Below are 15,280 nucleotides of genomic sequence, written 5' to 3'. Positions count from 1 at the left end.
CTTTGTCCTTTCCTATGCACATCATTATTGAAGCACAGATACTGATGGAAGGAGAAAAGTAGATTTTGGTAATAAAGGCCAGAAGCAAATATGCTTTACTGATGGGGAGACTCCCCTTCTGCTGGCACAGCCGTCAGACTCCTTCAGACCAGGGATGCAGTGGAACATGAGAAGAGACAGAGGCTGTGCAGAAAAAATGGGTTATATTTAACACATCAGCACAAAGTTTCTGCATGCGGGAAAGACTGTACCTCTGTCAAATGCCATTTTGACATCTTCGATAAGATCACTAAATCCTGAGACTCTGTACAGTCCTTCGGAATTAAGACCTGCAATGAACATTTTAACATGATTAAAATTAGACTTAATTCTCCATTTCTCTTCCACCCAGTTCTTCCTTTGCCAGGTTCTTCATTTAAGGCAGGAAAAGCAGATATGTTTTAAAAGCCTTATCAGAATGGAATCTTGCCCTGGCCTTTTAACCCTGACCCTTGCATTAGCTACGTTGTTATATCAGCACTAAATTATATTTACACAAATGATTTCCGAGCTGAAGAAACATGCTAAACCAATTACAACTGATTTAAAAATGACTGAGATTAGCATACTTGATGTTCAGTCATTACTTCTGAATGGAAACAAAAAACCCTCATCCTAGGAAAGGGTACTCTGTGTGGGCTAGGGGATCTGCTAAGAGGGAGCACATCAATACTAACTGCCTTTGCTTTAGCACATTCACTTCATTTTTTTTAATAAAAGTGTTACTGGAAAGATAGGTGCCAATATAAAACTATAAAGCAGTAATTGTCCATTAAGCAATTTCTAGCAGCATCTATAAAAATTATAAATGGGTATGAGCCATGAAATAATGCAAAGTATAATATTAGCTGTGCAGGGTAATTGGCAGTCATAAAATGTCTTGTGCAAATCTGTTTTGAGCAATTCAGCAGACACCCAGATGACCCAGATCAATCTAAACGGATCATCAGCAAAGCAGCCTAAGTCCATTAACTATGCCTTACCTCTAGATTCAATTTCCCTAATGCACATATCCACTACCATTGGTCTCTTAGTGAAGTGTGCTTTTACTAGCGTTGTGAGGTCACAGCTGTACACTTTCTTGACATGCTTCAGATCTGGCTTGCAGTCATTTGGGACCATCTTGGAACACTGCTTGTGCACATTTAAACCACAATCTGGGAGAAAAATAAAAAGACAATGAGACCGGTGTTCAGTGAAAACGTATCCCAAGGTCAGTACTGTGGAGTACATATGGCTCCAGCAGGTTCTGGCCTGATCTCACAACTACTACTTGTGTTGAGACCCTTTAACCACCAAGCACGTGAGGTAGGGACCAACCTCAAGACAGATTTTCTATCCAAGACATTTCCCCTGGCCCTAAAAGATCGAACACAAACTGACAAGCTCTTCAGATGGGCTTTCAAATCAGGATCTAAGGGTCAATTATGTTCCCCACTATAACACACGCTGCTGTCATGATGTAAACTTACTTCCCAAATTGCTGAGGATTTCCTAACACTTCCAACTTTAATGTAGTCCTGGACTGTGACACTTACGACACCTTCTGGGGAGATGGAGGGAGGGAATGGGTCTCGGAGGGCTACAATCTCTCTGCAGAACATGCTGAACCCCTTCAGGAACCCTTATGCTCTTGCCAGATATGGCAGCACATGCATAGCATTGCTAGTGACAAGGTCCCTTCCACAGCTTGGAGGGGACTTGAATAACAGACACAGGGGTCTCCCAGCTGGTTGGCGGTTTCTCGCTACGGAGCAGTTTACGAAGGTCTCTGCTAAATCACAGCAGCTGCAATTCTGATGCCATTTCACAGGGTGTGTCTGAAACAAAGCGTTGGCAGTTCCAAACCAGCTCTATTTACTTTAAAAATTACTTAGGAAAAATTTGTCATAGTTTTAAAAAGCATAAACAAACAACTCCACAGCTTTATTGTAAACATAGTAAGAATGGGATTTAGTTTAAATGAAACTTAATTGAAATCAGGTTATTGAAAAATGTTTGTTCCGCCTAAAAAACCACTCAAGGCATAATGCTCAGGGTTTGGGATGGAAAACGTGTGTAAGGAGGCCTGTGTAAGGAGCAGCCTCCTGCACTGCCCCCAGTTTCTACTGCCACTTCTCCTGGTTTGCAATGCAAACTCACATGCAACCAGTGAGAAAGGCAGCACTTAGCAGTCAGGGCATTTACCACACTTTGACATGCACTCAGTATACACCAAGACTCCAGTTCTGCAAGCATTTCTGTTCCTCACTGCATTGCCACTTGGAGTCCCCTGTATTTCTGCAGAATTAGGGGCTGCAGGAGATTGAAGGATCAACACCTTGATGAAAACCTGTACTCTCCTCTCCCACTGCAGTACTGAATCTGTATAGATTCCCTTCATATTTTGTTCTTGCTCATTCTGCCAATACTCGTATTTTCATTAATGCTCCATAGATTATTTGACTTTGTTCTTCCCAAAACAGTAAACCCCAGAATTCATCACTAAATTGAATTTCCACTAAGTCAGCTGCGGTCTGCTGCTAAAAGCACTTTGTTTACTTAACAGGCCTGTAAAGCAACCAGCTTTGTCACTTAGGATCCCCTGTAAAACATCCAACCTCTGGTTGCAATTAAAGTTCAGCATGTCACCTTCAATCAGTCAAAACTCGCACAAATCCCCATCCAGATGAAATGCCTGATTAAAACTCTCCTTAGCTATTTCTGTGCAGGAGCGACTCCGTTCATCGTGATGAGTGGGTAACGTACAAGCCAGGGAGCTGCAAATGCTCCATTTCCTACCTGGCTGTGATTTTGTGTTGGGAACCTCACCTTGGGCAAAGCAAGCAACGTAAAACCCAGTTCCCTGCGAACAAGCAGCAGCCCTGGGGTACATGCCACAGTGAGTTGTGCTGGAGCCCCAGGCAGTGGCAGGCTCAACTGCTGTCCCTCCAAGCATGGTGAAGTTCAGTTTGGTCACTCAGGGTCCTTCAATGTTTGCTCAGTTGCCTCATTTGTGACAGAGAGGAAATAGTGGCAACCAAAACACTTGCTTTCACCAAAACCCACATTTAATCAAGTGCTCTCAGACCCCAAACTGCATGACCACACCAGCTCCTCATACACAGCCTCCACCCTGCCTGTGGCTCTGGGGTGCGGAAGGAGGAACCTCTGAGCCCAGATCTGTGCCCAGCAGTACATTTTGTCTGAACTGTGAAAAACCGGGTCCCTCTGTATTTTAAATAGGGAACCCAAATTCACTGGAAACGTGACCCAAACGCTTTATCATCTCAGTGCTTCACCTTTAACATGGAAAGGAGAAGCTGTTCTTGTCTCCTCTGGGTCTTGTAGAAATAAATTCATTAAATGTTTGTTGAAATGCGGAGGAAAAATCACTCGTCTCTGGTGTAAGGCTTGAATACCGTGCTGTTAGTAAGAGAGCAGGTCTAATAACAAGAAGACAAAATACTGTAGGTGCTATTAAGCAAATACCACCCATTCTACTTTCAGAATAAAGATGAAGTTGTGAAGTAAAAATACTAAGTAGTCAAATAATTAGAGGCATGTCTTAACACACACACACACACACACACAGAAGGGAAGCAAATTAAGACCACATAGGAAATCTTAACTCTTGATTTCCTTTATTTTGAAACCTTCACTTTGCAGTAATAGTATTTACAAATGCAAATATAATTCTTATACATAGAATTCCTAAAATTGCCATAAGAAGCACCCATTCCAACATGTGTGCGAAATGCTGTAGTATGCCTGTCAACAATGGTGCCTGTAAGACTGGAATGGCAGTGTCTCACTCATGAGGACTCACGAGTGATTTTGTGAGTGCAAATTAGCTGCTTCACAAGACGGCAATATAGCTCAGATTTATGTTGCTGGAAATTCAAGGATAATTAAGACTAAAATATACAAAAAAGAAAAAGGAAAAACATGCTTCCAAGTGTCTTATTCTTGACTTAAAACAATTATCACATTCACTGAGATAATTCTATGTATAGACAAGAAAGTTTCATTTCATGAAAATATCTAACTCACAGAGATGTTTTCAATGTGACAATGTGAGAACCTTGCTCCTGAAAATACTTGTGTTATTGCTAATCCCATAGATTCAAATGGGCTTTGGATCTGACCTCGTTAATGCCAGAATAGTAATTACAAATGCAAAAGTCAACTTTTCTCCTCTCTCGTTTGCTCTTCCTTTGCATTTGATTAGCTTTTATGTACCAGCCTATTGCTTAAGGGCTTACAAACCCTCCCGAGAAACATTTTAAACCTAGAAATATTTCAGCTACTTAATGCTCAGAAAATGCATGAGCACTACATTCAGTATTACTAGGATGTGTGATACCCTTCTAATAAGAAGATTCTTCACATACCTCTTATGTGAGTGTAGAAGACTGCCTTACTTTAGCAATTCTGCATCAATAAAAACTCCCAGGAGATTTCAGTGGATTTCCAACAGAAAACTTGTGGTTTTTCCAACCGAGAAGCTGAAACTCAACAATGCCATGCTTTCTACCACGTGGGTTCCTCTCCCCAGATAACAATACTTCATGAAATGCAGAACAGGCATCTCTCAGTCACTAGTCTCTGGTTCAGTTGATAACTTGGGATGAAAGATAATATCTTATAAACTCCAACAGGTAAAAAGCACAATGGCAGGAGACAAGGTCAGTTCTCCTCTTCACAGAGCACCGGGAATGTGCCAGCCTTATACAGTAACTATAGTCAGCTTACTTGCTAGACAGGAATTATGCTGCAAATTACATATTATTAAATAAAAATGTCCTCTGTTCTCATTGCAGATGCTTCATGAAAGCTTCAAAATTCATTATTTTAGAATCAACTAGGAAGGAACAAGAAAGCTGAGTCCTGAACCTATCTGCATGCTGCTGCATGGTGAAGTCTTCAGACTGCCTGCCTTGTTTGCACACGAGCTTCATGATTTGGCTGAGTTCTTTAAGACCAAGAGGATTCATCCAATTTCAAATTTAGGGTCTACTGACTTCTGGTTATATCAAAGTAAATTCAGAATATCTGAGTTGGTGTTAGCGGCTTTACTTCAGATCTAAAGTAATCAGGAGCCTTAATCCATTTCTTACAGATGTTCAGAGCTTACCTGCTGGCTGGCTATACAAATTGGTGAGGAGCTAAAGAAGAATCCCCCTAAAGGGATTTATCTGCTGATAAATCCCATAATAATACAGGTCAGATTTAAAAATTGCAGCCATGAGCCCTTGCAGGTCAATAGGAAAACTTACTTCAGTTAATCAGAATTTCACCTTATACAGAGATGATTTCTCAGGACCAGAACTGTAAGTCACGCTTACTATTCCTTTTTACAGTGCTATCCAACTGTGGCCACCTTTCAAATATACCACATGCAACAAAACCCACCAACCAACCAACCAAACAACCAAACAAAAAAGCAGTCATAAATTCACGAGTTTATAGGAAGTTTGGATGTTTTTTGTGGGGAAGAGTAGTTTTCGATGTCAGGTTTAAAAGTCTGTGATAAGCTGCCCTGGTTTTAATAGCATATTGGTCTAGGAGTTCAGGTGGGCTGTGGCATTACTTCTATGAGAGGTATTAAGTTTAAAACCAGGCTGACAACAGTTTCCTGTGATACCTTGAAGAAGGTTTGGTAATGTTTTAGGAACAGCTAGTACTGATGCTAGTCCACTGGGCTGAAAGAACAAACAATGCGTTCATATTAATGCCTGAGCACAGCCAGAAGATGCATGTACGTTAGTGCTACCCCATGAGCACACATCATAAATATTTGCAGAGACTAAAATATACTTTGCTGTCACTTTTTGTTATACTGCTGGTTTGACTTTAGCCAGTTTCAGATTTCCTTTGGTTTACAACTTACTGGTTAACATGGCTGCTGATCACACTCCACTTGAACGATACTGTATGCTACATACATCACTCTAATTATATTTCTCAATTACCCCGACGAAAATGTATGCATTTTGTCACTCCAAGGAGCAGCTTTAGGAGCTCAAAGGGAGATTTACGTTATCTGCAAAAAGCTTTGAAAGACTCTTTGGAGGTTTATGGGAAGCATAGGAGGGTGGGAAGCCTGGAGCTGGGGTGCTGGCACCATGTGTTGCCTTGGGCAGGTCTACTGTGGTACCTGCCAGATGGGTTAACACCTTCACCTTTGGTAAGCTGACATCTGAAGACAACGGGTTCTGCAAAAGCACAGAGTACTGGCATTGTTAGTTTTGCAAGAGTGAAAAGGTTAGAAAGGAATTTGCTCTCATAAACAAATCATGAGCTAGTAGCTTTCCTTTAATAATTTACTGCTATTTTTCTGTAGCAGAGGAAGCAGTGTTTTCTGTTCCCTTGGATGCAGTGTGTGTGAACAAGCACCTGAACCCAGCAAACCCAGTGGGCCTGCGTGCTGCACTCTGTGTTTCCAAGCAGAAGGCAGCAGGGTGCTATGAAGGTCTGCCACCTCCCTCCTCCTCATCAGAGCTGTTCCAGCCTGAGTGGCAACACAAGCTGCTGCACTGCCTTACATACATGTCATTTGTTAATGTGCAATGCACATATGGAAGCAACCTTGGTCCCACCTGAGTCCTAAACCACTTTATTAAGGAGTACCATGGTAAAAATTGCTTCTATGCTCCCCCAAACCTGTTATCATCCATACTATTGATTCAGACACTATAGCGTACATTACTATTTAGGAAGGAATTTCAAGAGGGCAGCTAGTTACTGAGCAACAAAATCACTGAATACTGCAGAAAAATCAGGGGTTATGAAATGAATAAAAGCCCATGAAACAAGCCAATCCCCCCTTATCCCAAAAGAATACATATGCCTGTGCCTCCAAGTGCTGGACATGTTTAGTGGCAATGGTTTGATTTTATAGAAGTCTTAAAAGATCAGTTTGTTCAAAAACTTCCCTGGCTTCCCGCCACAACACCTTCCTACCTCCTCGATAGCTCCCCTGATGGGCCGCTGGCTTGCTCAAGGCTTCCAGGTCTGTGTGGGCTTGGAGATAAAGCTGCTTTTAGGATTTACAGTTTCAAGAATATATAGCTCCAGAATAGCTTCCCCATGGGAACGACTCTGAAGCAAGGCTCTCCTGCCTGATTAGCATTTCAGAACCATGGAACTCATTCCTTGCAGGAACACCACCAGATCCTGAGCTGCTGGAACAGCTTGCCAGGCAGCACACTCCTCCAGCAGCATCACCACCTGCCTGAGGTCAGCAGGGAATGTTCTCCAACCATTCCTCTTCCCACAGCCATGGCCTCTGCGGCTTTGCTTTGCTCTTGTTCCGTCTTTGGGCTGTCTGTGCCCTACACCGCCAGGGGAAACCAGCAGAATCAGAGTGCACGGAAGAAACTTGGATGTGTTTTTAAGGTGCAATTGTGGGCAGAATGCGAGCTGGTCATGACTGAGACATGCAAAATACCTTGAGATGGGACAGCATAATGATCACATCTTGCCTTCGCCTTTGCTGATTACATGACTACATCATCAGTCATTCTTCCAAGCACTAAAAGCATGAGCACTGTGCCTGCACAACTGAGGGTGGGCAGGCTCCTTTGTGGTCTCCTGCATCCTTACATGCCAGTGGACCAACACAAGGCTGTTGTAAATGCCAACAAGGGGGTTAATAGCAAGGCAAAACAAAACAGCAAAGGAAATGTGGCAGTTGTGTGCTTTTCAATTACTGGAGAAGGAAACAGACGACATGGGGAAATTAAACACTTCAGCAGTAAGTCACAAAACCATCCTGCTTTGAGACTGCAGTTTAACCTTTCTGAAAATGAGCTCCTGGGGCGTACTGCCACCAGGGCTTGGGCTCTGCCCACTGCTTGGGCTCAGCTGGTTGCACCCACACTGATAGTTCAGCTGCACATTTATTTCTATCAGCTAGAGGTTAAAAGGAGCAGCCCAAAACACTGTCAAAAGCATCCAGTGAAATGCAATAAAAAAAAATGTTATCTTTCCTTTAAGATAAGCTAACTAAGGCTCTTAAACCAGCCCATTTAAAAAAAAAAAGAATCTTCTGATTAAATCACTTATTTATTAAGAATGACAAGCAAAAGGGTACAGAAGAAGGAAGAGATTATACAGGAGAGCCTTACACAGGGGCAATGTAATTAAGAATATAATTTGTTAAAGTTCATGCCCTGGATTTTGAGGTGGGGTAAACTCTTACGTCTTCATTAGCTTCCGCTGAGCTTCAGTGTTTACACAAGCTGGTGGCATTATAATTTCAAACACTTCTTTAGTCATTTCTACTTATGGCGAAAGCCTGCTGGAGATGGAGCTTGCTGTCAGAAAAGGCAGATTCCTTGCACAGAGATGAGTCTTCATTTCACAAAAAATTTAAGGGCCTTTGGCTAGGATGCAAGAATTGGAAGCGTGACTCTCCAAGGCAGTAGGGCAGATGTCTTTTAAAAGGATTCACTCTAAGGAAGCAAATCTGTCTTTAAATAAGTTGATGAAATAAAGATCAAATTTGAGAGAGTAACATCTAAGGAAAAAGAAATTATTCATGTTATGTTGGATATACCTCCAGCAGAAGTCAAAATACAGATTAAGTCCATGAATTAATTTCCTATAGAATCCAAATCCTGGACATCACCCTAAGCCTTAATTTGGAAGACAATAAAGTCTTCCCGTGTTCGGTGGCCTGCATCAACCCTGAAACGTCTGTAGTCAAGATGAAAGTCAGCATCTTACTTCAACCCATAACCACCTCCTCTCATCTTTATGAAAAGAAAATATATACTCCTCCTTCTTTGTCTGCCACAAAACCCAAACAAGGATAAGCTAGTGAGAATCCATCTTCCAGGGGTTAATCATACTGACTGTACCTGACAAGATACAAGATACTGAATGCAGAGAGGGACACACTGAGTCATGATGGACTCCAACAAAGCATGAGTCAAGGCAGCTCAGTTGCTAAGGCATCCTTGCCTGTTGCTATGGCATGTGTACAATTATGAATGTTCAGCTCTGGTTTATTATTTTTCAAAGGACTGGTTTAGTTTGTGTAACAAACTAGTCTATTGACTTTTTCCTCCAGCTCCTCCTCTTTTCTGAAATGAGAGACATTTATCTCTGTTGTCCAGTCTTGGACTGTCCCACACTTATTTTCTTGCATGTTTTTATGCTTCTGCAGAGAAAAGGATTTAAAATGGTTGAGGAGTAGCCCATGCAGTAATCTATTTGTATTTGTTAAACTTATCACTTCCGTACAGCAAATAGAGTCCTCTTGAGATGTGCAACTGTTGGCTATAAAAAGCAAATGCTTTAAAAAGTATAAAATTACATATGATCACTGCAGTTTGGCTCATAGGTATTTTCAATAACATGATTACACAGACCACCAAACAGATTTTGTGGATTTCCCTGGAGTGGCATTGAACCCCATTTGAATGCAAGTATGCTGCCTCCTGCTAAAAGCTGTAATTTTTCTGAAGTACGAACCCACTCTGAGAAGCAAAGGCCTCATGTGGCTCCTTGTTTGCTGTGTCTCGTTGTTTCCATATTAAAATGGCTCAGTTTAGAAGCAAAATGATTACTTAAAAAGAAAACCCTAACACTTTAAGAACTGTGTGGACTCAGCCAAACTCCTGGCACTCAAGCCTGAGCTCTTCCACACTAGGATGTTAACAGTGGTTACGCAGGTGCTCGCTATGTGCCCACGCACCTCCAACTTTCCCCTACAGTGCCTAGATCTATACAGTTTCTGGCTCTGATGGTTTGTACAGCCTCAGCTGATGGGAACAGGTATAGACACTGTTGCAGGTGAGGCACAAAGGCAGACTGTGGACCTGCCATCTTCTACTCCATGGGGCTCTGCCTGGAGTCCTTCTCTTCTACCCAGCTGCTGATTACCATTAAATTTATGAGAATAAAACCCCCTGCAAAGCTCCTAGCTCTCCACCAGCTATCGCTATCGCTGATGGCCGGTGGCTACAAGCTAGCCTTGTGGTGAGGGGATGACAAGTGAGGTGGCTCAGCTGCAACCCCTACCCTTGGGAAAGCCCCTTCTCCTGCTCCTCAACCCCAAGCCAGGCAAGCAGCACACACTGCAGAAACAGACCTGCCAGGCTGAGGAAGCACTGCACGGCCCCTTGCTGCTGCATGGCCCCTCACGCCCCATCTGACAGTGCTGCACATCAGCAGCTCGCCTGGTTGTGCCCAATGACCTCCAGCATGGCCTGAAAAACCTCAGCCTCCCCCTGCCCCAACACCCGATGCTTCAACAAGCAGTGCGGTTGCACAAAACAGCATTTAAAAATACAAATAAGATCACAGAAAATACTGGAAGCTACCAACAGCGATATGAACCCTTACACAAGATAGAAAGCCCTAATTATAATTTCTGAACCTATGAAGTCATCTAATACACATATGTTCCTCTGCACTGCAAGGAGCAAAAAGGAGACATGCAGTACTTATTTCCGTCCTCGTAAGAAGGAAAGAAAACCAGACTTTGGAAGCTTTTGGGAATTCAGAATTTAGAAAACTTTGCATAAAACCAGAAAAATCAGTTCTACTTCAGTTAGGGGAAAAAAAAAGGCAGCACAAAATCATAAGCACTTTGGGTTTAATATAAAAGCAGCATTACTTTGTCATTCCACAGTGCCATGGCAAGCATGGCAAGCCTTCATACTCTTAATTGTTATTGATTTTCTGGATTAGTTATTTAACATAAATCTGAGAAATACTTGATATTTCTCCTAAATGCCAGAACTGAAGAATCTACTTCAGGCGAGGAAGGAAGATGGCACACTTACTGGCTCATGTGCCATCAGAAAATAACTACTTTAATCAGAGAACAAATCGAGAACAAAATAAGGCTTCCTCTTTCTCTTCTAGCACTGCACACCCTGTACAAAATCAACAGCAGTAAAAAGTACTAGCAATCTTCATTCATAAGTGAAGGACATGACTGCAACCCTAAATACTTAGCAGGGAGAAAATACTTGAAAATGCCATTTTAGTATAATAATTTCTTAAAATGGAGCTGCATTCTCCAATACAGAATCTATTGATAACAACAGAAAATTACATTCAAATAATTACAGGAGAAGGATTTTAAAATATTTCAATCCTATTTGGCTGTAAATGATTTTAAGTTTTACATTATTTTGCAGTTCTGTGATAAACAGCCCTCTTGTTTGCTTGACACAAGACTTCAGAAAGCTTTAGTCAGAGCAGATTTTCTTAAATTAGCTTGAAAATTCAGTTTCCAGGGCAACGCATGCAGGTCTTCATACATCAACGTTTCTTTGCACCATTTTTATAGATGCGGTTGCTTGCTAGAATGTCATAAAATACTTTTTAAATACAGCAAACTATTTTGATCACTTTGATCCTTTTATTATTTTTTTTTGCCTTTGAAAAAAGCTGACTGTCCTTTCTTCTCAGAAGAATCGTATCAGTAAAACTGACAAATTGTTTTACTTCACAGAGGCTTTATCCCAGAAATGCCTGCACTGACACCCATGCCTGCAATACATTTCTACCAGCACCTGAGTATTTATGTAATGTTTCAGTACGCATCCCTTAGTCATCATCCCATTTCTTACTTTCTTTTCAGTTGGCAAGTAGGAGACATGACTTAAGGTCTATGGCATGTTGGGGGTCTGCTGGCTTACACATAAAATCAACCTGAGAGCCTGTTTCACAACAGCAACTTGAAATTTGCTGATGCCCACCTTGCACCGTGAGATCCGCAGTGAGTTTTTCACACCTGCCAATACATACAAGTGGTATAAAAGAAATAAAGCTTACAATGCATCTGCTTATTTCTCCTCCATTCTAAAAGGGGGTGAAAAACCAAATCCCTTAACGATGATTATCATTTCCCCTTCATGAGCACTTGAGAGGTGCCCTGCATCACTGCAGTGATGTTACCAAAACAGGCACTTTAAACCAGCAGCAACAGAGTGGATAGGTTTCCTTCTTTGATTTTTGGATCATTGACACACCATGTTACAGTGTAACGGGCAGCATATTAAACAGTTACGACATTAGGACTGTCTTAGGAAAAGAAGACTGAATGACTGTTACCTGCACATTTTACTCCCTGAGCAATAAGGCCCCACATGAAGTTGGCACAGTATTCACACCAGTGTGGGCCTCTGAACGTGTGCACCTGGAAGACAGTAGCAGAAAGAAAAATTACAGAAAATGACCAAACTATTTCACAGACATCAATATCAGCGTGTCTGAACAAGGCAGAATTCCTCTTCTTTGAAGGCACCACATGCAGCTGCTGGAAGCTTCCCTTCATCACTGCAGGAAAGGAAGAGAGAAACGTAAGAAAGATTTAACTGCCAAGACTTGCAGACCTACGGCGAAAGGGACTTCTCCATCCTGAAGCATCCAGAGCAGCAGAACTGTGTCTGCTCCCAGACCTATGGGGCAGAGGAGCAGTGGTAGGTCACAGCCCTTCTCTAGTCTCTCAGCATCTCTCCACCTGGGCAGGATTTTAGCCACAAGGCGAGGCTTTTGCAGTGACCATGCAGGAGCTCCATCTCTTGATTTGAAATGTCTTCTGCTTTGCCCTCTCCTTCCCTCCACAAGGTGCTGTGTGAAATGCATAGGAGGCTGCAAGATTTTACCTCGGGTGGAGAGAGTCCTGCCAGGCAGAAATACCACTGCTACATAGGAACCCTGCAACCGTACTTAGGGATTTTTCCAGTTTTGAATAAGTCTAAAAGGAAATGAATACTCTTCAGACTAATGTTACAGGTTGAAAACCCAAATGAGAAACTGAGAGCAGAATCCACTAAACCATCGAAAAAATTTAAGCTAAAGAAGAAAACCCCCAATGTTCTTTTCAATCCCAGCTCACACGGTTACAAATCCTGCAGCCACCATTAGCTGTTTCAGATTTTATTCTGACAGAGTTCCTGCAGTAGGAAACCACAGGATTCTTTACAGAGAAAATTATTACTTCCTTAGCCAGCATAAAAGGCTTTAAGCCTCTATTTAGAATGGACAGGCTGACACAAAAAATCAGTAACCAGAGATCATGAAGAAAGGAAATCTGCAGTGAAATGTAGTAAAAAATGCTTCAGGCTTAAGTCACTCGGTTTTCCAGAGTTACTGAGCGGGTATCAGAGCAGGCAGTAACCTCAGGCACGTGCGCTGCCTGGTCAGATCAGTACAGAGCTGAAGAGAGAAGGAGCTGGTAGAAATGTGAATGCTCGACATCCACAGAGAGCTCTGCTTATAAACAGCAAAACACAAAGTGGCCTGACTGTGGTGGAGAACATCCCGTGCACTGCTGATTTAAGTAGCAGTTGGATCCTTGCTCACACTTACCTTGAACAAGTGACAACCCAAAGCAGCACCCAAACCACATTTCAGTTTTGGCTATGGGAAGAAGGTCTGCAGCCTCCTGGGCATTCGCTGCTCATGAAGCAAGACTAAGGTAGAGTAAGTCTGGAAAGTTACTCTTGAATTCACCAGTAATTCACGTGTGGTTGTGCTGACCAAGGCTTATATTTGCCTCCAGCCCTGTGCTGCTGAGCATCCCTGGTGCACTGGCTGCCTGCCCCCAGCAGTGCAAGCTGCCATCTGCACCCACTCCTGAAGCCGCGATGTGCTCCACGAGCCCCCTCTCCCTCCAGCTGATTTCTACAGAGCAAATGATGACAAGACCGTCAGCAGCTGTAACCTCCACGCTCTCTGTTCCTCTCACCACAATGAGATTTTTCACACCTTCTTCTCTGTTACTCACCTGCACTACCCACATCCTCTTGGCTTTCTTCCTCAGCCTTGTGGTTTTTCTCCCAGGTCTTTGGCAGTGTCCTCTCCCCAGAATAAGCACATTCTGATACCCCCAAGCAAAACACTGTGTTTTAATGCCTGCAGGACTAACAGAACTTTTTCAGGGAATAGTCAGAGGAACATTCCCCACAAAAAACACTCAATTAAAATGTTTCACAAAATTTCTCAAAATTCAAAAGAAAAAATGAAACAAAAATGATTGTTCAAAAGTTTGAGCAATAGCAGTATTTTTTTGGAATACTTTATAATAGGTTATTTTTTTGAGGTTTGGTTGTGGGTTTTTTTAGTATTTCTGATTGTAAAGCAGTGAGGGGTTTCCTTGTTCCTTGAAATGCTGACATTTTAACTTGTTACCTTAGGCAGAACAAGAACAAATTCTGACACGTTAACATTCTCACCAAATAGAAACCAATACCATCCTGTGCCTCTTGCTTTGCTGATTTTAATTCATCAAATTCACTTTAACATACCACTTGCTGAAGCACTTCTAATGGTTTCCCTGGGTGCTGGGCGAGGGGAGAGGAAGGGTGGCGATGCGGGTAGATCATAAGAGAAGAGGAGGGGTGTCCATGAGGGAAAACCATGAAGGGAAAGAAGGGGCAGCCATAAGCGGAGATCATGAGGGGAGAGGAGGGGTGGCCACAAGGGGTGATCATGGTCATGGGTCAGGATTAAAGGGAGAACAGCTATGGGGACATTACTGTGGAGATCTGTTACAGACCACCTGATCAAGAGGACTCTGTGAATGAAGCACACTATAGACAGATAGGAACAGCCTCAAGCTCACAGGCTCTTGTTCTCATGGGGGACTTCAACCACCCTGATATTATCACTTCAGTAACGAGTGGTGTCCCTCAGGGATCGGTGTTGGGACCAGTCTTGTTCAACATCTTCGTCGGTGACATGGACAGTGGGATTGAGTGCACCCTCAGCAAGTTTGCCGATGACACCAAGCTGTGTGGTTCGGTTGATATGCTGGAGGGAAGGAATGCCATCCAGAGGGACCTTGACACACTTGTGAGGTGGGCTGATGCCAACCTCATGAAGTTTAACCATGCCAAGTGCAAGGTCCTACACCTGGGTCAGAGCAATCCCAGGCACAGCTACAGGCTGGGCAGAGAAGAGATTCAGAGTCCCTGCAGAGAAGGACTTGGGGGTGCTGGTCAATGAGAAAATGAACAGGAACCGGCTGCAGTGTGAGCTTGCAGCCCAGAAAGCCAACTGTATCCTGGGCTGCATCAAAAGGAGCGTGACCAGCAGGTCGAAGGAGGTGATCCTGCCCCTCTACTCTGCTCTCGTGAGACCTCACCTGGCGTATTGTGTGCAGTTCTGATGTCCTCAACATAAAAAGGACATGGATCTGTTGGAACAAGTCCAGAGGAGGGCCACGAGGATGATCAGGGGACTGGAGCACCTCCCATATGAAGATCGGCTCAGAAAGTTGGGGCTGTTCAGC

The 15,280-nt window shown here is 42.9% G+C and overlaps 1 protein-coding gene across 2 annotated transcripts in view; it reads right to left on the bottom strand.

Moving 5' to 3' along the window:
• Nucleotides 1-15,280, bottom strand: part of CHN1 (chimerin 1) — a 104,598-nt gene that overhangs the window by 5,860 nt on the left and 83,458 nt on the right. For both annotated transcript variants that reach the window (XM_061380196.1, XM_061380189.1), the window contains 3 exons: nt 12,097-12,181; nt 1,023-1,196; nt 252-329 (listed from right to left, as the gene is read on the bottom strand). In XM_061380196.1, coding sequence (XP_061236180.1) covers nt 252-329; nt 1,023-1,196; nt 12,097-12,181 — 337 coding nt within the window. The remainder of the gene's footprint in view (nt 1-251; nt 330-1,022; nt 1,197-12,096; nt 12,182-15,280) is intronic.

This window comes from Neopsephotus bourkii, unplaced genomic scaffold (genome assembly GCF_033783945.1).
Source record: "Neopsephotus bourkii isolate Nb327-2 ecotype Australia unplaced genomic scaffold, CSIRO-AGI_Nbou_v1 NB_196, whole genome shotgun sequence".
In the NCBI taxonomy this organism is placed as follows: Eukaryota; Metazoa; Chordata; class Aves; order Psittaciformes; family Psittacidae; genus Neopsephotus; species Neopsephotus bourkii.
This window is presented reverse-complemented; position numbering and strand designations above follow the sequence as displayed.